The sequence below is a fragment of the Melopsittacus undulatus genome, chromosome 10 (assembly GCF_012275295.1).
Source record: "Melopsittacus undulatus isolate bMelUnd1 chromosome 10, bMelUnd1.mat.Z, whole genome shotgun sequence".
Taxonomy (NCBI): Eukaryota; Metazoa; Chordata; class Aves; order Psittaciformes; family Psittaculidae; genus Melopsittacus; species Melopsittacus undulatus.
Genome location: NC_047536.1, coordinates 8,274,458 through 8,296,726, shown reverse-complemented (window position 1 = coordinate 8,296,726; position 22,269 = coordinate 8,274,458). Strand labels below are relative to the sequence as shown.

General features: G+C 45.1%; 1 protein-coding gene and 1 long non-coding RNA gene across 3 annotated transcripts; both read left to right on the top strand.

The window, feature by feature from the left end:
• Nucleotides 1-4,021: 4,021 nt before the first annotated feature.
• Nucleotides 4,022-7,080, top strand: LOC115945828 (uncharacterized). Its single transcript, XR_004080040.2, has 3 exons — nt 4,022-4,236; nt 4,794-4,844; nt 5,611-7,080. It is a non-coding gene; the product is annotated as an uncharacterized lncRNA (long non-coding RNA).
• Nucleotides 7,081-10,730: 3,650 nt separating this feature from the next.
• LOC101868136 (sulfate transporter) lies at nt 10,731-20,928 on the top strand. 2 transcript variants are annotated; one of them, XM_034067048.1, is made up of 3 exons: nt 10,731-10,780; nt 16,773-17,426; nt 18,927-20,928. In XM_034067048.1, exons 2-3 carry the CDS (start codon nt 16,785-16,787, stop codon nt 20,430-20,432), a joined length of 2,148 nt encoding a protein of 715 aa, XP_033922939.1. In that variant the 5' UTR covers nt 10,731-10,780; nt 16,773-16,784; the 3' UTR covers nt 20,433-20,928. The 2 variants fall into 2 exon arrangements, with proteins under 2 accessions (XP_033922939.1, XP_005145040.3); XM_005144983.4 differs by lacking the exon at nt 10,731-10,780 and adding an exon at nt 12,550-12,597.
• Nucleotides 20,929-22,269: the final 1,341 nt, after the last annotated feature.

Genomic DNA, 22,269 nt, shown 5'->3' with positions numbered 1-22,269 from the left:
CAACACCAAGGCTTCTCACAAAGACCACGTCCTGGTGGAGGTGGGCGCAGGTGCTGCTGTGGAGGAGAGGAGGTGCCTGGAGCAGGCTGCGGGAGTTGTACTGCCAGGACGAGGGGCAGTACATCTGCACACTGCTCCATCACGGCATGCCACAAGGGTCACAGCATCATCACCCTGAAGGAGACCTATGAGAAGAGGCTGGTAAGGGGATATCCTCTCCCCACAGTCCCTGCAGGGTTTGCTCCTAACTCCTGACCTGGAGGAAGAAAGGGGGAAGCCACAGGAAAGGCAACAAGGCTTTCTTGCTCTGGAAGGGGGACGGGGTGCAAGAGCATGAATTTGCTTTTCTTTTCCTCCCTTGTGTTGCCAAAGCAGCCTGGCAAGCTCAGCTGAGGCAGTAGAGCAGAGATGGGTATTTGGGGCTGACTAGATCCTACAGTGTGTGGTGACATGGGACAGTGAGCAAGAGGCAGGGCTTTGCTGTCCCGCACTGCCCCGGTGAGTGCCCGTGGTGTGCTGTCCATGCAGCTACAGACTGCCACTCACACAGCCTTCCTGGCTGGGATTGAAACGTATTCCTGTAGGGATTATGAAGTCTCTTCTTCCACAGAACCCACTTCCCAATTTTGGGCTGGGAAACAGGTCTTCCCACTCAAGGCACTTCCCTCCATCTCCCTCCACCCTCTGCCCTAATTTTGCAGAGCAAGTGTCCCTGTGGAGACCTGGGGGCTCCATGTCCTTGCCTTTGAGTCCAGCTGCACCTATGAAATCCTTCAGAATCAGCTGAGACTGAGGGGGTGAAGTGCATTTGCTATGCTCGCTCACTGCCTTGTGCTTGATGTCAGGGCTCAATACAGAGCCCAAGCAAAACACCCTGCAGGAATGCAGCGCATGGCCAGGAAACACCTGGCTCGCTCTGGACCTCAGGAAAGGTCCCAGCCTCTAGGGATTAGCAGGAAGCATCCTTTGCACTTGCAGGTATTGCAAACTGACTTTCTCCCCTAAGTTACATATAAGTTCAGGGCTGCCAAACAGAAGTGGGCTGTGTATGACAGCAGCTATTTCCTTCATCCCTGGAGCAGGTAAAGGAGCAAAACTGCCCTGTCTGCGGGGGAGTCATCTGCAGGGTAAGCTGAGATCACAGCTGCATGTTCCTGTTGGGTTTGTGTTTGGTTTCTTTAACAAACAAACAAATGAACTCCCAGAAAAATCACGGAAATGGGGATGCAGCTCTTAAAAGGCATCATAAAAGGGTTTTGGTGCAATAAACATCAGTCAAATTTCATCAAGAAGTGATGTCTTTCACTCTCCTAGGGTGAACTCAGCCTCATGATAAGGCTGCAGGAACACAAAACAGCTTTAACTACTGCCCTAGGAGAGTTTCGAAGAGGCGAGACTCAGCTCAAGGTTGGTACCCAGATCATCACTAATTCAGAGCATTTTTCCTCCACAATTTCCCAGCAGTAAGTGATGGCAGCTCTACTGCTAGAAGCAGATTCACAGAAATAGTCCAAAATAGAGAAAACAGTGGTGTAAGAAACTGCCAGAAGCCAACCTTTCTCACAGCCTCCCAGCATAGCTCTAGAGGAGGAACCAACTGGGAGACTCCACCATTTATTGTGGCTGCACAGGCCAGGTTGCAGGAGTGGCAGACCACAGACTGCACATCACTATGGGGTTTCTTTAAAGTTTTCTATCCGCTGAATGAAAGGAAACCAATTTGAGTTTACAAGTGGAATTTTCGGTGCGTGCTGATACAGTTCTCACATTGCTAACTGCATTTTATCTGATTCTGATACTGTATCAGAATTAACATTCATAACCTGTTTAGTCAGATAGCCTAAGCAAATGCCTATTGTCCATTTCCTCCTAAAGCCAGTGCAAAGGACAGATAAAATCCTAATTAATTATCAGAGACACTAAGCTGAAATGAGCCAGTGCACCATTCTGAGCCAGTGCACCATTTCCTCATCTGTTCATTTAGACCAATACAAAACCAGTGACTTCTCAGCTGCAAAAGCTGTTTGAAGAGATGAAGACAGCGATAATTGAGAAAGAGAAGAAGATCCGGGGTGACATTCGATCCAGTGAGAAAAAAGAACTGGCAGATATTACCAAAGTGAAGCAGGAAATGGAACAGAAGAGAGACGAGGCTGCGCAGCATCTTCAGTCTTTGCAGAAGATGAGAGAGAAACCAGGTATGTTCCTCTTTGTCAAAGTAAGCAGTGGTATTCTCCTTTTCTTCATGAATATGCCTTTTCTCAGCCAGGTGCCTTGTCTGGAAATCACACTAATGATTTTTTTCTTTCTTTTGGCAATCCTATTTGCAGGAATTTAAACAGGCCAAGGACAGGTTTGCTCCACCTGAAAACACTTGCTTTCTTTGCAAAAATATGGTGTTGATAACTGGAATCAAACCCCACTGCCTGTGCCCCTCTGTCCTGGCACCCTGTGCTGCAAAGCTCCTCCCTGCTCCAGCTGAGCCAGAGGGCACCATGTCCACACAATTAATGCAAATGGAGAGGTCTCTGCCTGCCATTCCAGTGGTCCATTTCAGCTTCCTTGGCAGCTACATGGCTGCTGGGTTCTGATGAAAACCACTCGCTTGTATTACCAGAACAACATTTTTATCACAGATGAAGCCCATAGGGTTCAGTTCACAGCAACACTCCTGGGTGTGTATTGATGACACTCCTGCACCTGAGTCCCAGGAAACAGCCCTCATTGCAAAGGTAACTGGCTCATTCCCCACTGCATTTTGCTTTTGCTCCTGGGCAAGCTTAATAGCAAGACATATTTATTATCCCTTCCCTTGAAAGTGCTATATTTAATTTCTAACTTATGACTTCCTAATTGATGCCTGGGTGTCAGGCTGTGATTCAGTGGTACAAAACCACACCAACAGTAAGTTACAGATCCACAAGAGATTTTGCTGCAGCACTGAAGTGCCCAGCTGCATGAAGAGCTAGCTCAAACACCTAGCTGGATTTGAAGATGTCATCTTTATAACTTGGACAAATTAAGGCTGAGTTTGAACTTGGATTGTAAGGATAACTTTGAATCACCATGTACCTAGAGGCTGTGCTGGCAGCAGCACAATCCATTACTCACAGCTGTGCCAGAAGTCAAAATCTACCCTGTGGGATCAAAGTCATTTTCCAGAAGCCTGGACACCATTTAATATGTTTGGCATTTTCCTTCTACCATGATGATGGTTGTGCTAGAACAGTAAGAGCTTGTCTGCAGCAGGCCAGAGCACTGTTGGCACAAGGGTATTAGCAAAATGCCTCCCCCTTTCTCATTTCCAGCATTTGAAAATTCCTATTCAGGTTTGGAAAGCAAAAGTCATTGCCAAATATACAAATATAACAATTGCAACTCACTTAACCTTATCAGAGAGCTGCTTACTTCATACTTCATGTTGCCAAAGCACCCTTCTCTTTGTAGACTCTAACAAAGGAGTTTGTTAACTTTTAATGCTAAATGTTTTTCCTTGGTGAGATGACTGACTGTGCCCTGGGATTGTAATAAGAATTTCAGCATCAGCATGATGTACATGGTGGTGGTGCAGCTGGACGAGGCCATGTTAAACTGCTATCAGTGCTTAACTTGGGACTTCATGAGACACCTGGACTCAGCGCTGCAAACCCTGCAGGGTGAGTGATCTGACCCCAAGCGGAAAGCAACAAGTGATGGGCACTGAATGGTGGCATGTGTGTGCTCTTGAGGGGGCTGACAACCATTCCAATGGGATCCTGGGACTATTGAAGAGGGGAGGGAAAAGGGGACAGAAAAACTTGTTTCTGGGGATAACAAGGAAGAAGTCCACTCCTAACTAGTTTAAGGCCAACTCCTTTTCATTTATCCACTCCTATCCCCATCTAGTCTGTCCCCAGCCATGAGATCTGAATGCATTGCTTGCTTTGTAAAACACTCTTCTTGATCTTTTTTAGGCAAACTCGCCAAACAAATTTGGTGGAACAGGTAAATCCTTTTCTTTACTTCCAAAAACATTCCCTGCATTTTTTTTCCAGCAGTTATTCATTTAAGACTGTGTGGCCTGTGCTCCTCTGCATCAGTGTCAAGGAGAGCAGAGTCTACAAGGCTGTCCGTCATCCCAAAAGGGGAAGTCTCTTACTTCATTATTAGCAAGATGTGATTTGTGTTTTACAAGGCACTAACATTCAACCCTGTTTCTTTACAGTGAAGCTTCAGATACTGATACCTCTGCAAAGTGTAAGCGTTCAAAAAATACTAGCTATTCCTCAGCACTCTGGCTGAGTCATACAGAGAAAATCTCTCACCTGAAAATGTGAATGGCATTTTGTTGCATGCCTCTCCTCTCCTTGTCAGGGGTGAGGCCAGCAGGTGAGCAGCCCCAGAAACACTTCCCAAAATCTGAAGTGGGCAGAAATCTCTGGGAACTCACCAGAGAAATCATTTCTCTTGAGCCTGAGGGAGAGACTGGGTTTGCTTCAGCACTCAGTAAAAGCCTGAGCCTGCCTGAAGGAAGGAGTGTGGAGGGGTTCCCACCAACTAAGCAGGAGCTGGAGCAAACCCAGTGCCTGAAAGGATCCCCAGACAATTCCAAATGCTGCAGGAGATACTAAATCTGTAAACAGCATTTCTCCTCAGACAGCGCTAGCTCAGTGCTCAAATAATTTCTGCTGCATACAGTGGTGCATCTTTTCTACAAGCTTGTTTGAAGAAATGTTATTTAGAAGTTATTTGACTTTTTTATATATATTTTTATTTGCTGCAATTAACCCCACCTTGTCTGGTTTTTTCCCCAGTAACTGAATTAGCTTATCAAATACAGAGCGCACAAGCAGTGCAAAAAGCAGGTAAGTGATTAAATGGAGTTTTAGTTATGCAGCACAGCTTAACCATACAGTTGTTTTCATTTAGAATTATGGGATAGATTAGACTGGAAAAAATCCCTTTAAGATCAAGTCCTACTTCTAACCCCGCCCTGCCAAGCCCACCACTAAACCATGTCCCCAAGCATTACATCTAGACATCTGTTAAAAACCTCCAGGGATGGTGACTGCACCACTTCCCTGGGCAGCCTGATCCAGTGCCTGACAACCCTTTTGCTGAAGAAATATTTCCTAATATCCAGTCTAAACCTCCCCTGGCACAACTTGAGGCCATTTCCTCTTTTCCTCTCTCTTGGTAACTGGGAGAAGAGATGGACCTTGCTACATCCTCCTTTCAAGTAGTTGTAGAGAGCAGTAAGGTTTCCCCTGAGCTTCCTTTTCTCCAGACTAAACAACCCCACTTCCCTCAGCTGCTCCCCATAAGACTTGTGCTTTAGACCCCTCACCATTAACTGTAATGCCAGCCTCAAATCTAGAGGTGTATTTTTAAATCAGTGTACATGGCCATTTATTTGTCTTGTGAGTTCAGTCATCTACAGACATATTAATGTCTGTGTTCTATACAGAACCAGACAGCTACTTAAAACAGGGGAGGGGGAAGAAATATTTTTCTGAGGAAATGCAATGCTATACTTGAAAGCAACTTATCAAATATCTTATTAACATAGCAATAACATACTACTTTATTAGTACAGTAAGTGAAGCTTTTCAATCTTGTGTATTCCTGCAGCCCACTATACTTCGGAAGGCAAACCACAGGGTCAGAGTCTCACGGACCTGCTGGGAATAGGTGGGACTTCTGGAGATCATCTAGTCCAAACCCCTGGTACAACACAGGGGTACCGAGAGCAGGGTACACAGGATTGCATCCAGGTGCATCTGGGGAGACGTGAACTATAGAGATTGTCCCAATTTATCCTGAAGTAAGAGAGATGGAAAGAAAAAGCTAAATATTGTCAAAATGTCCCCTAACCATGGGCACCTGCCAAGTGTCTTGACCTCCCCTGCATGCCTGCTTAGAAAGCAATTCTGTAGCATATGCAGATTGAGAAAAGAAGTGCTAAGAATTAACATGAACATAAGAAAATCTCCACCTGCTGCTGGCTTCCAAACTGTGAACTATATAATCTCATGGTACTAATGATACTTGTGTACTATTACTGGTGTCTATTACTGTTATTGTTACTACTATTAATACTGTCATTATGTGGTTAGGTAACCAAAGAAATGGCTAAAGATACCGATAAGCAAGGCTGGCTGATTTTATACCATCACTAGAAATTAATTGTTGAGGGCACTGTTCGCAGATGGCTGCAGTAGAAAACTGTTCAGGACCATGCTGCCAATTTAACACAAAGGATCTTCAAGGCAAATAATCACTTATCTTTGTATGAGGCAGCATCCAAGCCACATTTTAACACTTCTACAGAACACACAAAGAGCCATGCAAAATACCACAGTCACTAGTGTATGAAGGTTCTTTGCTGGCCACATCTCCATGTGTACAGGTGGTATTTTTTAATCAAGCACATGCTGTGTGTTCCAGATGTAGTCCTTATTTCACATACCAACTCCACAGAAGGATTTCAGGGACACTGCCAGGCAGGTAGGCTCACTCCTTGTTGCTGTAGGCTGCTCTGTTCCTAGCTGTGGTTCACATCCAACATACAGGTGCACAACCTGGGTGTCTTTTCTCCAAATGATAAAAATATTCTACTGCAAACCAGGGTTGCCAACATAAGCATTTTTAAGAAATAAAGGCTAAAGTTCAGGGTACTTGCATATAAGTTAGGATTCATGGCTATAACTCTATTCTATCACTTGTGATAATCTACGTATACCTAATTGCAGAGATTAAAAGCAATAAACTCAGCAAAATCCATCTCAGATTTAGAGTAACACCTCCCTTTGTGGTTTAAATTGACTCACCAAGCTGTAATGGATCCGCAACCCTTGCTCTGCCGCACACATCAATGTTCAGTGTAACAGAAAGCAGGTGGCCAAATTTGGGGAGCTCAGCAGTAGCTCAAGGTGACTTTGCAAGTATTCCCTTCTGCTCAAAGCCAGTGAGACATGAAGGACAGCTGCTCTCAAACACTCAGACGAGGCAAAAAGAATGAGCCTGTGTGGAGACAGTGTTCTCACAGGAGAATGGATATTTGGTACATGAACTCTGAACAACTCTGACAGATACAGCAAGGCCATGAGAGGCCCGAGGAGGCTTAAGCGAGCAAGATAAGAAGAAGCTGGAATTCACTGAGTGATGAGAACTGTGGACTGTTGACAAGCTTTTGAGGTCAAGTTCTCACACCTGTGCTTAATCAATTATATGTTAGTCACTAAGGGTCTTCAAGACAAGTATCCAATCATGATATGCCAAATTGCTGTAGGTGTGTGTAAGCAATAGTATATAAGCAGTTAATGCTTTGCAATAAATGGCTTTTTGTCTGATCATACTGATCTCTAACTGAGTCCATTCCACGGCAAGCCTGTCCTTTAGCACTTTTATGACCTGGGCTCCTCTCTGGCTGCAAGGTAGCTATTTCATTCTAGGTGAAGGAGCCATGACCAGGCAATGCAGTTCAGTGCTGCTGCTGCAGGCAGCAAGTTACTGCACTGCTGCAAGTCACTACAGAGAGTCAGATATTTACTCAAGGATGGTATTTTAAGTCACACTCCCATCCTACACTGAGGGCACTTGGGAAATGTCAGCACTTCTGTCACCCTTTCCAAAACATCAGTTTAGCATTTCCTCAATGAAACCTGCATTACAAACATATCCCTGTACCTCCAGCTACAGACTGCTGTGGATGAACTGGAACACCCTCTTGCCTTCACTAGATGAGGGACAGGGTGGCTGGCAGCAGAGTGCTGATTCCTGTGCTCCCAGACAGCTGTCCTCACCAGCGTGTTCCTAGATGTATGGCTACCCCCTTGCCTGCAAGAGATGTTCACTTTTTAACACCATTTCTGATGGTCTTTGAGAGGCAAAGATGATACTTCCTTTCCCCAGGGAGGATGAGGTACTGATTTCACCTTTTCTCCAACACCATCAGCCATCAGCTGCCAGAATCTCTTAAGCCCCTGGTAGAAATGTCTGTGACCTATTTAGAGGAAGGTCCTCCCAAAACCCTTCACCACAGATGAACATCCAGTTCTCACAGATGGAGTTACATTCCCAAGAGCCTCTCAGAAGGGCTGGGAGCAGTTGAGAAGGGAGTATGTCTGCAGCAGGCTGGGTCAGGCTGTTTGTACCCTCAGAAGAGCTCTGCAGCTCTCCTAGACAGTTGTAATGCTGCCTTTGAAGCGTCAATCACACGTAATACAGTATTGCCCTAAAGCTGAAGTACTCAGCATAACTAAACCCCAGGATCAATAGGCTTACTGACCAAAGCAAAGACAATAACTGGATGGTTGGAACTTGCCTAGCATCTAATTTGGAGGGAAAAGTGCAGGTAGCTCTTCACTGCTAAGATTCTCGGACTCAGATTTGTGGCTGATGTAAATACTTGCCCAAACATAGTAAAAGAAGGTGGCTATTGAGGCAAAATTGATGTGATCGAGGAGATAAGGACTTTATAATCGCTGCTAGAGGGCAAAAGCAAAGGGTTTCATTTCAAGTAGATTGGAAAAAATACATTTTTTTAATACTGCTGCAGGGTCAAAAAAGCTTTTGGATGAAAATTAGTATCTAGGAAGGTGGATTTTCTGAGTTAGATATTAAGCTGATGGTGCAGTTTATTTTCCCCATACATTTGCCTGCTATAGTATTAGCAAAGATGGACTCATCTGAATTTGAGACATCATTTGAGTGATGAAGCAGAGCTGGAAGCCTGGGGAGGACTGAGAAGAGCCATTGCAGAGGGGTTTTATTGATGGAACAGAGGGTGATGTCCTGCGCAGCCCCTATAGCTCTCTGCTGGAGGACCAGGGCACAGTTGGATTGTAAGAGAGCTGCTGGGTGAGAGGAGATGTGGGAGGGCTTCCCTGGCTGGGAAGAGCAGGGATGCAGAGAGTAATGCGCTCAGGGGGACAAAACGGGTGGTTTTCCACAGTTATTTTGTATTCTGAGGAACTGCCCTCTGCAGATTTGCTGTTCTAAAGGTGATGGGGCAATGTGAAGAATGGAGCAGCAGTCTCACAGGCTGACTGAGCGCGATGGGCAGATGACACGTGTGTTTGTGTGTCAGCAAGCCTCAGCTCGCCATTCCTTAGCAGGAGATTCTGCAGCATGAGGAGCCCCAGAGGCACATTTCTCCAAGGCCAAAGGTCCCCTAAATGCAGAAATACATTAACCACAAAGTGTAACGTACATCAGGAAGAGGAAGGCAGTTGGAAGTTAAATGACAGAGTTATCTTAAATATTTACTTGTATTTTTCCCCCAATTTTTAAAAAATCAGCATACAGTAAATAGAAAAACTAATAATAGCAGCAGAAGAAAAAAAATAATAGCAGTGATTCTGAAAAATTTTTTAAATATCATATTATTTGTGCTCCAAGAGGATACTATTTCCCTCTTTCTTCCATGAAGACACGAGGTATTTGATGATCCAGGTTGTTCCACAGCTAGTGCCTCTAGAACAATGAGAAAGCTGTGACACTCATTGCTTGGTTTTGAGGGGTTTTATCAGGTTTGTGCAGGGTCCCTACACAGAAGGCTCCTCTTAATGCTTTTGACACAGATCTCACTCCTCACAAGGATTCACTCTGGTAGTCTTTGAGTCACCATGCACTTAAAACTCAACTAAAACTCGTGTGGAAGTCCCTAAGAGGACTGGGAAGTCAGAGCCACTGGTGCTGGGTAACCAGGGGAGAGGGAGTGAGCTCTTTTACTTCCTTTACATCTTGGCTGTGCTACTTACCATGACATCTGGTGAAACCCTTGTGGATGGGGTACGTGTTTGCTCACAACTGCAAATATTACCTATTTCTACAGCAGGATTTACAGCACTAGTCTGACACTGAAAGAACGAGCAGGAATTCTGCAGCCTCGAACTTGGCCTGGCTTTCTCTGCCCATGTATTAATGGGCTTTTTGGCAGCTCCAGGTTCCACCTGAAATGCAAATATTAGTCAATATTCGATTTCAGAGAATGCCTGCTTTGCCGTGCAAGTGCCGAAGGACCGGCAGGAGAGACTGGGCAGGGACCCTCTGCCCTTGAACCTCCAGTGCAGAGATAAAAGGAGAGGACTGAACAAAAGCCTGGTGTTTTCAATACCAGCATCATCCAAGTTCCTCTGCCCTTCCCAGGTGGAAGTACTCCCAGACAGATCCAGACACCGGGGCAAGTAACACAAAGGGACTTTACACGACTTTAAAAATGAATACTAGTGGTTCCGCAAAGGGAAATTAGACCATTTGCTCGGAAATTGTTATGGTTTTGCTATCTGTATCAGTTTAAGGTCATTTTACCTCCACTTACCACCACATACTTCATCTTTCAACTCAGAAGGGTGAGAGCAACTTAATGAACTGAACCACTGGAATTCCTCTGTTTGTTCATACCAGGTGGCTGTTTGGTAGGGCAGGGCCCAGGACCAGTGAGCCACCCTCAGCACCAGTGAGCCACCCTCAGCACCAGCCTTCCTCAGCCCGCTCCTAATTCAGAACACACTTCACATTAATTACACCATAACAAGCGGCGCTGGGGGTGGGTTCGGAGCTCGGGCTCTGCCCGCTGCACTGGGCCTGCCCCAAGCCTGCTCCGGGTAGCGAGGGGCGCGGCGGGGCCGGCTCGGCCCTTCCGATCCCTCACGGGAAGGCGGGCGTGGGGCAGGGCTGGGGCGGTGCTGCTGAGGCCCCGGCAGCCGCTGCAGCCGGTCTGTCTGTCGGTCCGTCGGTAGCTCGGGGAGTCCCGTCCGTCCGCCCGAGGTGTGCCCGGAGCCGCCGGCGGCCCGCAGTGAGTGGGCGCTATGAAGCGAGGGAGGCCGGCGGGGGGGTGGCGGGGGCATGGCGGCAGTGGGGGCTTGGTCCCGGCCCGGCTCCCAGCGGTGGGGGTTCTGCTCACCCGGCCGTGGCTCGAAAGAGGGCAATGGAAGCTGGGAACCGGGGGGAAGTCTCGCTGCGGGGGGGGGGGGGGGGGGGGGGGTCAGCCCGCGGCGCCGGTGCGTGCGAGGGAAGTGATGTTGAGAGCGAGAGGATGAAGCTGAATGTTGTGTTAAAGCTTCCCTTTCACTGCCCTGCAAGCAGACGTTGGCTTCCAAAGTGATACACGGGTAAAACAACCCCAAACAAAGCAGCCCAGGAGCACCGAACGCGCGTGGATTCCTTCTTGCAGAGTTTAATGTTTCAAACCCCGCTTTTTTAAGCGCTCTTTCCTCCGGTGCAGACCCCGTGCGTGGCCGAGCCGGGCGGCACAGCCCCTGCCGCGCCAGCGTGGCGAGCTGAGGGCGGGCAGCCCGAACAAGGCTCCTCAGTGTTCCACCTCGGGGAGCTAACGGTGAGGGCGGAGGAGTGGCCTGGCTTCCGAATGCCTGGCTGAAAATGGGACTTAGCAAAGTGTACAGCAGTGGGTTCGGTGGGGAGCTGCTGGTGTGCGGTGGGGAGCTGCTGGTGTGCGGTGGGGAGCTGCTGGTGTGCGGTGGGGAGCTGCTGGTGTGCGGTGGGGAGCTGCTGGTGTGCGGTGGGGAGCTGCTGGTGTGTGCAGTGCGGGCGGCAGCCGGTGTCTGACACAGATCCGCCTCGCACAGGACGTGTGTCCGGGACGCTCGGTGTGCAGCCGCCTCCAGGGAGGTGAGGTGACCGGGGAGGGCTGGGCTGGGAGCGGGGCCGCTGGCTTCCACAGCACCGTCCCGAGCAGGCCGGACGGGGTGAGGCTGTGAGGGGCGTTAGTGCTGCTGCTGCTCGGGAGAGCTGAGCCTGAGGTAGGAGACTGGATATGTCACACACAGAGTTTTACTGCTTGCTTGGGTAGGTTTTCCCTGTTGAGTTACTGACTGGTGATTACTGTGCCCACAGTTGGGTAGCTCTGTGCCCAGTGTGTTGCTGGAGTGTGCTCTGTGTTTTATGGTTCTTGGTGTTCGTGTGATTTAAAGTCGCTTGTTGAGTTATGTGTTTGTAGCTTGAATGTTTTGTTGGAGGATGTTAAGGGTTTTGTCATAAACCTGAGTTCTCTTCCAGGGTACATCAGTGTTATTCCAGTGCCTGTCCCAGTGTTCCCATGGCAGTATTGAATTTCCTTGTTGCTCCACAGTGGTTAAGAGATTATTTGGAAAAGGCTGTTGTCCAGCAAGAGTAACAGCAGAGATATAGTTTCCAGAGTGTTGTGATATGCTTTCTTTTTATACTCATAGGGTGAGATTTCCCCAGGACCCAGAGGCAGTAATCCTTATGTGGAACTTGGATTTCTGGTTCACTTGCTTCTCCTTGACATCTCTTCCAAAAGTATTCATGTCTCTCTAGATTATGTGCTTACTGATTGGTTTTTAAGCGCACACTTAAGAGTACATGCAGCTTTCCGTGGGTGGGGGTCATATACAGAGAGGGTTCATTTACATGAAATTTGGAAAAGTAATCTGGAAAACCAAGATCAGTGTTATGGAAAGAATACTTTTGATTTAGTTTCTACTCTTAGATGCTCATATGTTAAGTTTAAGCTCATAATACGTTATTGCAGCAGGTGAGTGAGATTCACAATCTATTGTTTTCTTGTTGTCAAGGTGACTGTGAGCTGAGATGGAGGAAAGAAGTCTGAGCCAGCAAGGCCCTTTGCTCCAGGTAGTGTTTTCCCAAAGGCAGATGCTAGCTTGCCTCTGCTGTGTCATGGTGTCGGTAAGAAAGGGCCAGATGGGATCCACGAGTAGTCAAAAGTCATCAGATACCAAGAATGCAGTACCTCACCATTATCTACATTTTGTGGTAGTCACTTGATAAGAGAGAGGTACTGGAAATTTTCTTCAGTTCTGTGCTGTTGTCTTTTACTTTATGCCTTAAATAAAGCTTTGTGGCAGTCAGACACCCCTTGAAGATCTCACTCAAGCCAAAAGGAGCTCATAAAAGTGCATTCTACACATACAAATTAGTTACGTATAAATAGCATCTTTGAAAATGAAAAACAGAGTAGCTCCCTTTCCAACTTAAATACACAACCTCCTTCAGTGTACTGAACCAAAGGGTGTTTGTTTGGAGTCTTTGGGCAAGAGCAAAACCCGGTTATACTCAGCAAGCTTGGGCTAAGCGGTTACAGAAGTAATTCAGAGCAATGCTCTCGGGATGAAATGGGTGTTGGAAATGGTGTCATTTCCCAGTGTCCGGACATTGCGAGAGGCAGTGAGATGAAAGGCCCTTTTCATGCCACAAAGAGAAAGTTGTCATGCAGGTCAAAGATCCAGTGTATGCTCAGAGTTTAGTAGCCAAGAAGAATGCTACTGAGAACATTCCTCTACTGTCTAGACATGACTGAGGAAGACCTGGGTATATGCAGATGTTTTATGGCACTGCCCAGAACTGAACTGAGCTATCTGGGGCTTGTGCTGGACTCCCTAACATGTTAAGAAAAAAAAAATCTTCTGTTTGAGTGAGCTGTGTACAAGTCCTAGGTGAGGGATGGGGGAATCAGGATTTCCATTACTAAGACGTTAGAAAACAAACTCATTCAAGCAATTTGCTACTGCCCTGGGTTCAGCAGGCTTAAAACCATGACAGCTACACAAGGAGTAGCCTGGGGTGAATTTTCCCCTCAGCTTTTACAGTACTGATTTTCTGAGCTTTGGGTGAAAAACTTTGATTTGTAACTCTATGCTTGTGAAATGAATAAAACTGCTTGAGTAAAGACAATTAGACAGTGTGCTTATGCAGAGTAGTGCAGATATGTGCTTTCATTCACTGTGTTCACTTCATTTACCCTGTGTAGTATTTACTTTTTCTTATAAGTGCTATAAATAATACGTGCAATAATATACAGGGGAGTGAGATTAGTAACCTAGAAGGTAGGGATGGGCTCTCTTCCATATGAGTTTCCTGTGGGATCTTGGTATGTAATTTCTTGTACTGCATGTTTCATAGAGTAAGAGAGGTTAGAAAAGACCTTTAAGATCAAGTCCAGCCTTCACCTGAGGCTTACTCTCAGATACTAATTCTTCATATGGCTCTTTGAGCCCATAGTTATTCTAAAACACATTAAAGGTAGTGAATCAGAAGACATTAGCCAAGGGACATTCATCATTTGTAAGGTGTCTGTAGGTATGTGATCCAGTAATTCTGTATGTAAGGCTGCAATATTACAATTTGGAATAACGAAGAAAGCACGCAGGCAAAACTGAAGCTTTCTTCTCTTACCTTCTGTTGTACTAGTTGACTTGTCTAACAAGAACAGATGCAGAGACATAAGTGCATGGGAAAATTTAGCCCTAAAAACGTGTGGGTTTTTTGAGTTCTGGATAAACTTATCCTTGGCTCCAGAGCTGTTTGTTCTCCAAGTTGTATAAGGGGCAGGATGAAAGGAAGACCACAGATACCAGAAACAGGACTTGAGTTCAAACTATGGAATTGTTCACTTAGATCTCACCTAACCCAGTGAAGCATTAAACCTTTATTTTTGGAGTGTGACTTTTCTTAAAGCAGCTCCTCTGCCCATGCTCAGAACAGCATCCACAAAGAGGAATGTTCTCTGCAGTTGTTGTGCTTAGAGCTGTTTTCAGCTTTCTGGTTTGCAGACCCTGTACATGTGGTTAGATGAATTAGGTATGGAGTTGGAGATGTGGGAGTATGGAACCTGGCAGGAGCTGGAGGAAAGCACTGATGCCCTACCAGATGTGGAAAATGAGAGGTGGGCATTTAATCAAGTATCTTGTACAGAGCATGAGGCCTGCCCCGTGCGTTGTGCAGGTTCTGACATCATATGAGGAAGGCATACAGCCTTTCTTACACAGAAAATCCATCCCTGGTGATGCCATTGTGCTATTCACAGGTTTGGAGACAGGGAGGTCTCTGTGTGAAGCACAGCTCCTTTTCAGTGCAGTCCAGCAGCAGGCTAGCAGAGTGAGCTGTGTTTGGTTATTTGTAGGGTGCAGGAACTTTCCCACCAGAGAATCACTTATTGCCTCTGTATCTGAAGTGAATAAAAATGCCATTGGTATTTTCTGCCTCTGGTATTTTTTGTTGCCTGTCTATCAGCATCAGCCCTGTGTGTTGACTTTAGATAGCTATCTGCACACTGTGACCTGTTAGCTCCAGTGAGAAGTATGTGACAGGGGAAGGTGGAAGAGTTGGTTTACTTGGGTTAAATTACTTAATATTTAGAAGGCTGTTCTAGAAATCTCTGAGTATTTTTATCTGGAAAGGGAATCCAGTCTAAATGTTAAGTATTGCAGGTGCTTCTACTCTGATGTGCATTCCTTTGATATGGTTAGGATCATTTGCTTAGGTTGTTTCGAGACAGTAAGAACTTGGGTTGACATTGTCTTTCTAGCCAAAAGAGCTGCAGGTAGTTAATCTCTGTTTGAGCTACCAGGCTGCTGGAGGCATGGCTGTGTGTAAACTGTCATGTAGGGCTGATGCAGGGCACTTTGGATATGACAGCATCAGACCTGGAAAGAGAGAATGAAAATTGTACCCTCCAGCCAGCTAAACTGAGGTCTAAGAGAAGACATTTCCTCTCTGCATAGCTGTAGGATCCGTGCCTTGTAATGGGCTGACTGCAGGAGAAACTGGTAGATAAGTGTCATGCTTAATTAAACTCACTTCTCTCACTTCTCCTCTCATGCTTTTGTGAGGCTTGCCCTGAAAAGATAGTACCAGTGAATGTGCTATAGCTACTTGTGAAATGGTGATTAAGTGAACCAATTTTAAGCTGTGGCATCCTCAGCACTGCTAGCTCCAGTACTGATTTGGTAATTAAGTGGTGAACATTAATTTGGCTGATGTTTGCACTGCACAAAGGTGTAGTCAGCACATAAGGGATATGTTGTTTATTAGCACTCCGGGGCTGTGAGGCAGTATTGGAAAGGGAAGCCTGGGAGAGTTAGACCTTTTGGGGTTCTGCTGCTGCCTCTGACCTTGACCTCCACTGTAGCATCAGGTGAATGGGTTTCTGGCTGAGTTTTTCTGCCTTCAGTGTACAAGTAGTAGCAGGTATTGCAGCTGAAAGAGAGATTTCTGGATGATTCTGGATGCTGTCTAGAAACTGGGAGTGCTGTGTGAATGTTGTTGGTATCATCAAGTTTCGTTAGGGCTTGTTTTGTTAAGACTTTGCTCTTTCACAATGAGGCAATATGTTTTGAGTATTAAATGTGCTATGATATAATTACCTTGTGATTATATCAAATACTAGAGCATTAATATGATTTCCACTTGTATTTGTTGTTTTGTTCAGATGTAATTTACTTGAAAACCAGCTTTTAAGAAGTGTAAAGAGCATTCTTTGCAATGTTGTTGGCTGAAATAAAGCAACTGTGTAAAGACTGCATCTTCTTGGAGAACAAATCTTTACAATATTTGACAGATGTAATCATTGCATTTTAAAATACATATAAATGAGATTTAGACCAAGCTGTGCAGTGCTAAAATATACTAACTGTAGTTAATTTCCAGGAACTGAATTGAAGTAACTTTTGAATTGCAATGAACCCCATATCTTATCTTTGTGTAGAACAGCTTGCAGGTACTGATTTTATCAAGTAAGCCTCCCAGAGAGATGGTGCTTATGCATTCTTTTCCATTTCACAACATTGCCAGCTTATTCTATGGGATGTCAGCTTCCCTCCTAGGGAAAGTGGTTCCTTCCTTAACGAGGATATAATGGGGAGGCTCTTTGCTTGGAAATTGCTTTCTCTGTGCTGAACTAAGACTTGTAGCCCACTCTTTTCATAAATACTATATTCACTCTATTAAAGAGTCTCATGTAGCACATTCATTTATGGTTTAATGAAAATGATCCTTCTTTGTGTTCTTAGGGAGTCCTTGAGATGACAGCAATGGCAGAATTCAACAGCATCCATTCAGTGACTGAAATGCCAGAAGGAGACAATCCTAAAAGCGGTTTCCATCATGGAATGTTCTTGGAACCTCAGGAGAAGAAGAAGAGCATGAAGGCTCTGGTGGTTAAGCAAGCAAAGAAAACTTGCAGCTGCACTCCAGCCAAAGTTAAAGACTTTGTTTTAAGTTTCTTTCCTGTCTTGCAGTGGCTCCCTAAATACAAACTGAGAGAGTACCTACTGGGAGACATAATGTCTGGTGTGATTGTGGGGGTGTTACTAGTCCCCCAGTCAATTGCTTATTCTCTCTTGGCTGGGCAGGAGCCTATTTATGGCCTTTATACATCCTTTTTTGCTGGCATTATTTATTTCATATTTGGAACCTCCCGCCACATCTCAGTTGGCATCTTCGGTGTGATTTGCCTGATGGTGGGACAAGTGGTGGATCGTGAGATACAGAGAGCTGGCTATGATGCAGAGCCAGCTGCGCTCAGTGGCCTCACAGCTACAGCAGCATATGCAAACACCACCAGTTTTCCTGTGAATCGGACATCAAAAGAGCTACTCTGTGATAAAAGCTGCTATGCAATTACAGTGGGAGCCACTATGACCTTCATAGCTGGAGTTTATCAGGTAAGAGGAGGTGGACAAACAGGTATTCTGTCGAAATAGTTTTAATTCTTTAGGTCATTGCCACACGGACAGACTGCTGGGCTTAAGTGTTTCCTTAATCTGCATCCCAGGGGAGTGGACGCAAGGAGCAATGAAGATCTACAGTTACTGTTGTGCAAGAAACTCCTGTGTCCTCTCCTTTTTAATAGCATTTTGTGTTTGCATTGCCACTTTGTCGGGGACTGTAAGGACCTACACATAGCTATGTGCTGCTCTCACCTGGTAACTCACTGCCTTCCTCACTGTGACTTGAAGCTATTTTTTTCCTCTGTCTTATAGCATAAACCTCCATTTCATAGGGCCCAAATGTGGTGTGTCAGCTTCTCATTCCAGACTCCAAAATAATCTGGACAGTAAAAGATTTTCCTGGACAGTAAGAGATTTCTCCAATTAATTTTTATTTGTCTTTGTGTCTGTAAAACTTTGCTCTTTGTCTGTTCAGAGCAAAACAATACTGAATATACAATACGAAAAGGATACTGTTGAAATGATAAAATATATTTGAAATAGAACTTTCAATTATTACCTTATTAAAATATGTTATTCAACAATATTTTACCATTCTGTCTCTACTTAGTCCTAGAATTCACTGCCTTTGTTTTTACAGTGCCCTCCAGGGTGGTAGCTCATCAAACTGTACATAGGCGGGAAAGCAAACACTTGTTTTGGACGCAGTCTGGGACTCTTTCTTATGCTGAATGTTAGAGTTGAGTAATTCTGGCAATATTCTGGGGCTCCTGGGGTGCAGTGGATTTTGTATTGCATCACTGTAGGATGGATACAGTTTTGGAATTGTGAATTGTGCGTAATATTCTTTGCAAGTACAAGTACAATTAAATTTCTGTATATGAAGGAGTCAAATTACCCGAATGTGAGGCATATTCTATCTGCTGTCCTTTCAACTAGCATTAACAAAAATTAATGACAAGGCACTTACAAAAATTGTCTAATCGCATCACAAGAGTTTGCAGCTCGTACTGTCCATGTCAGATGCACCAAACTTTATACAGCGCAAAGGACAGCTGTTATGCCACAGGCTATATTTTCATTGCAGGTTGTGAGCTCCAGTGCAAGTCAGAGACAATCAAAAAGGTGTTGGATCTTTGCAGAGTTCACAAAGTTCAGAAGAACTTGAGAGAGAAATGGCAAAGGTAGTGGGAGTTTCAAATGCTTCCCTCCCCACCCCAGGCTTGCTTTCTTGCCTGCTAGGGTAACAAGAAGTTACAACCAAACTGATGAGCAAACAATAAACACAGATTCAGGGTATGAAGAACCTCCCCCCCATTCCAAGCCTGCTCTGTGTTAGAAATGCATTTCACTGAGGAGCAACTGAATGCTGGAGGCTGTTTTCTTCATGCTTAGACCATGCCTTGTGCTCCAGGGCTGTTCTCCAGAGCCCCACAGTGATGACATGTCCAAGATCTGCATCTTAATCTGTTATGTGTGGTTGATCCCTTCCAGGTGGCCATGGGTTTCTTTCAAGTGGGCTTCGTCTCAGTGTACCTCTCCGATTCATTGCTGAGTGGATTTGTCACGGGTGCCTCCTTCACCATCCTGACCTCACAAGCCAAGTATCTCCTGGGTCTAAACATTCCAAGGACCAGTGGCATTGGCTCCCTCATAATCACATGGATAAACATCTTCAGAAACATACACAAGACCAACATCTGTGATCTCATCACCAGCATCTTGTGCTTTCTTGTACTTATCCCAGCCAAAGAGCTTAATGATCGTTTTAAATCCAAGCTCAAGGCTCCAGTACCAGTTGAACTAGTCGTGATTGTGGCAGCTACTCTGGCATCTCACTTTGGGAAGCTGAGAGAGACTTATGGCTCAAGCGTTGCCGGACGCATCCCAACTGGGTTTCTGCCACCCCGTCCTCCAGACTGGAACCTGCTTCCTCATGTGGCTTTGGATGCTATCCCCTTAGCTATTATTGGCTTTGCCATCACTGTCTCCCTCTCGGAGATGTTTGCCAAGAAGCATGGTTACTCTGTGAAGGCCAACCAGGAAATGTATGCCATTGGCTTCTGCAACATCATTCCCTCTTTCTTCCATTGTTTTATAACAAGTGCAGCTCTTGCGAAGACTCTTGTCAAAGAGTCTACAGGCTGTAGCACACAAATGTCTGGCATGGTGACTAGTTTGGTAATCCTATTAGTCCTCCTTGTGATTGCACCTTTGTTTTACTCCCTTCAGAAATGTGTCCTTGCTGTCATAACCATTGTAAACCTCAAAGGAGCCCTGCAGAAGTTCAGGGACCTGCCAAAGATGTGGCGTTTGAGCAGAGTGGATACAGTGATCTGGCTAGTTACTATGGCAGCCTCAGCACTCATCAGTACTGAGATTGGTCTTTTGGTTGGTGTTTGCTTCTCTATGCTCTGTGTCATTTTCCGAACTCAGAGGCCTGAGGCACCACTGCTTGGCTGGGTGGCGGAGTCTGAGACATATGAATCCCTGTCTGCTTACAAGAACTTGCAAACCAAGCCAGGAATTGTGGTGTTCCGTTTCGAAGCACCCCTCTACTATATCAACAAAGAGTGCTTTAAATCCATCCTGTACAAGCAAACTGGGGTCAACCCAGTCTGGGTGAAAGCAGCAAAGAAAAAGGCAGCAAAGAGAATGCTTAGAGAGAAAGAGGTAGATTCTGGTGGCAACCAGACCAGCACCTCCATGGATTTTGTCTCTGAACCTCTGGGATTTCACACCATAGTGATTGACTGTTGTGCAGTACAGTTTCTGGACACGGCAGGAATACGCACTCTCAAAGAGGTCTGCAAGGACTACAGGGAGATAGAAGTCCAGGTGCTTCTGGCCCAGTGCAATCCTTCAGTGAGGAGTTCCCTGATCCGAGGAGAATTCTTTAAAGAGGGGGAAGACCACCTTCTCTTCCACAGTGTGCACCAGGCTGTGGACTATGCACTGGGTGCACAGAGGCACAGTGGGACTAGCGTTTGTAAGAACTAGCTGTGGAAAGGCAGCAAGTAGGAACAAAGCTTGGGGAAATAATGATGGTGGGTCTGTATATATGTGCAATATACATGCGCTCGGATAAAAAGAAGCAGAGTGGTTGTTAACACACTGATTACTTTGCAGTCTGTTTTGATGCTTTAAATTTGCCTGCTGGGCATAGTGATTCATTAGGTGGTATTGAATGAAGGCAATTCTTAACTTGATTATGGTCAATCTGTGAATCTTAGAGTTTTCATATGGTTATTCATCTCATTCTGCTTCTCTCTAGGACTTACCATGTCTTGGTTCCCCTCTAAGTTTTGATCATAAGCCTTGTAAGTCTTCATTGCAACCCTGTCCTATGGATGGGATTTTGATGTAGTCTGGCTACCCTGTCCAACTGAACAATGAGAGGCAGCTCATTTCTTGTTACTCATTCTGGCATTGCTTTTCCATATCACCACACCCTTACATTTTCTAAGGAATGACTGATGGGGACTGTTTGCTCTAGTCTGTGCTGTTGAGTGATTGATGGGTGATTTTGTAACGTCCTGAATTGGAGACAGATAGATAAATAAAATCCAAATGTGCATGAAGAACATTCTTAATGAATAGCTTCTAACAACCTGTCACTTCCAGAGACTTTGCCAATGTCTCCTGAGAGCCTAGTATGGCCAGGCAGCAAGCCATGATTGTTTCATTTCTACACAGGCCTTTATATGCCATGAAAGTTTGCCCCTTCAACTTTTTAATGTTTTTTTTATTCAGAGGTGACTGGTTAGAAATCTGTTTCATGCTTATGGTCAGGCATTTAGTTTCCTAAGATTTAAAAGCTCTTAGAATTGTGGGCATTAGATATTGAAAATGCTTAGTTCTTGAGTTTCAATACAGTCCCTTTTTAGCCAGTTTTACGTGCTGGGCAGACAGGATCACAGGCACCAAAATGAAAAGAGCCAAATAGATATCCAACATCTGTCTAATTTTGTGAGTGTTGAACAGATTTCATGTGTGAATGCAGGTTTTGTTGACCATAGCTCCTTTACTCATGCTCTGTCATGGGCTTTGTGTAATGGGGATGGACAGGCCAAGAACTACAGCCGTTAGAAAAGGAGACAGAGAAATTCTGTGCTGAACGTTAGTGTAAATAAACCTTTGTACTTTGGCTGTAAATTATGCAGAACAGTGAACAGTACCTGTTCTTTGTGCTAAAATACACAAACTAGTTAGGAAGAGGTTCTCTTTTCTTACACCAGTAATACAACTATGAAAGCACAATTGAGAGATTAACAGTTTAAACTGAGTTCCAGCTGTACGTAGGCCACTACATCCTTGGAATATGGTGGTTTCTCCTGCGTTCTTCACAGCTTTTTGAAAGGGAAAAGTTGCTCTATAAATACAGTATTCTCATCCTTAATCATTCAAGAATGAGTCAGGAGTCAAAAAGGAATAAGATGCCATCGGAATTATGAACTGTTTTCTAAATAGAAATATATTTTGAGTTTAGTTTTTTTCCTCGGATAGGAGCAGTAACTATTCTTCCTATGGAAGCTGGTATGTCTGTGACATACCACTTCACACTAGGAGCTGGGACCTCAAGGATTAGATAGCAGAAAGATGAGTCCCAGGATCTGGCAGCCTCTATATGTTAACTGAAGTTAGTACAGTTTTGTAGGACATCACAGCAGCATATAGCAATATGGGGGGAGGTCGTGGGTGGCTGTTGCATACATTGAAAAGGAGTACATGACTGAGATCTGTGCTTCATGTGTTTGAGAACTGGCAGTGTTAAGGAAACAAATCTCCCAAGTATCAGAGAGAAAATGCTAAAGATTCTGCAGTATTCAAAGTGCAC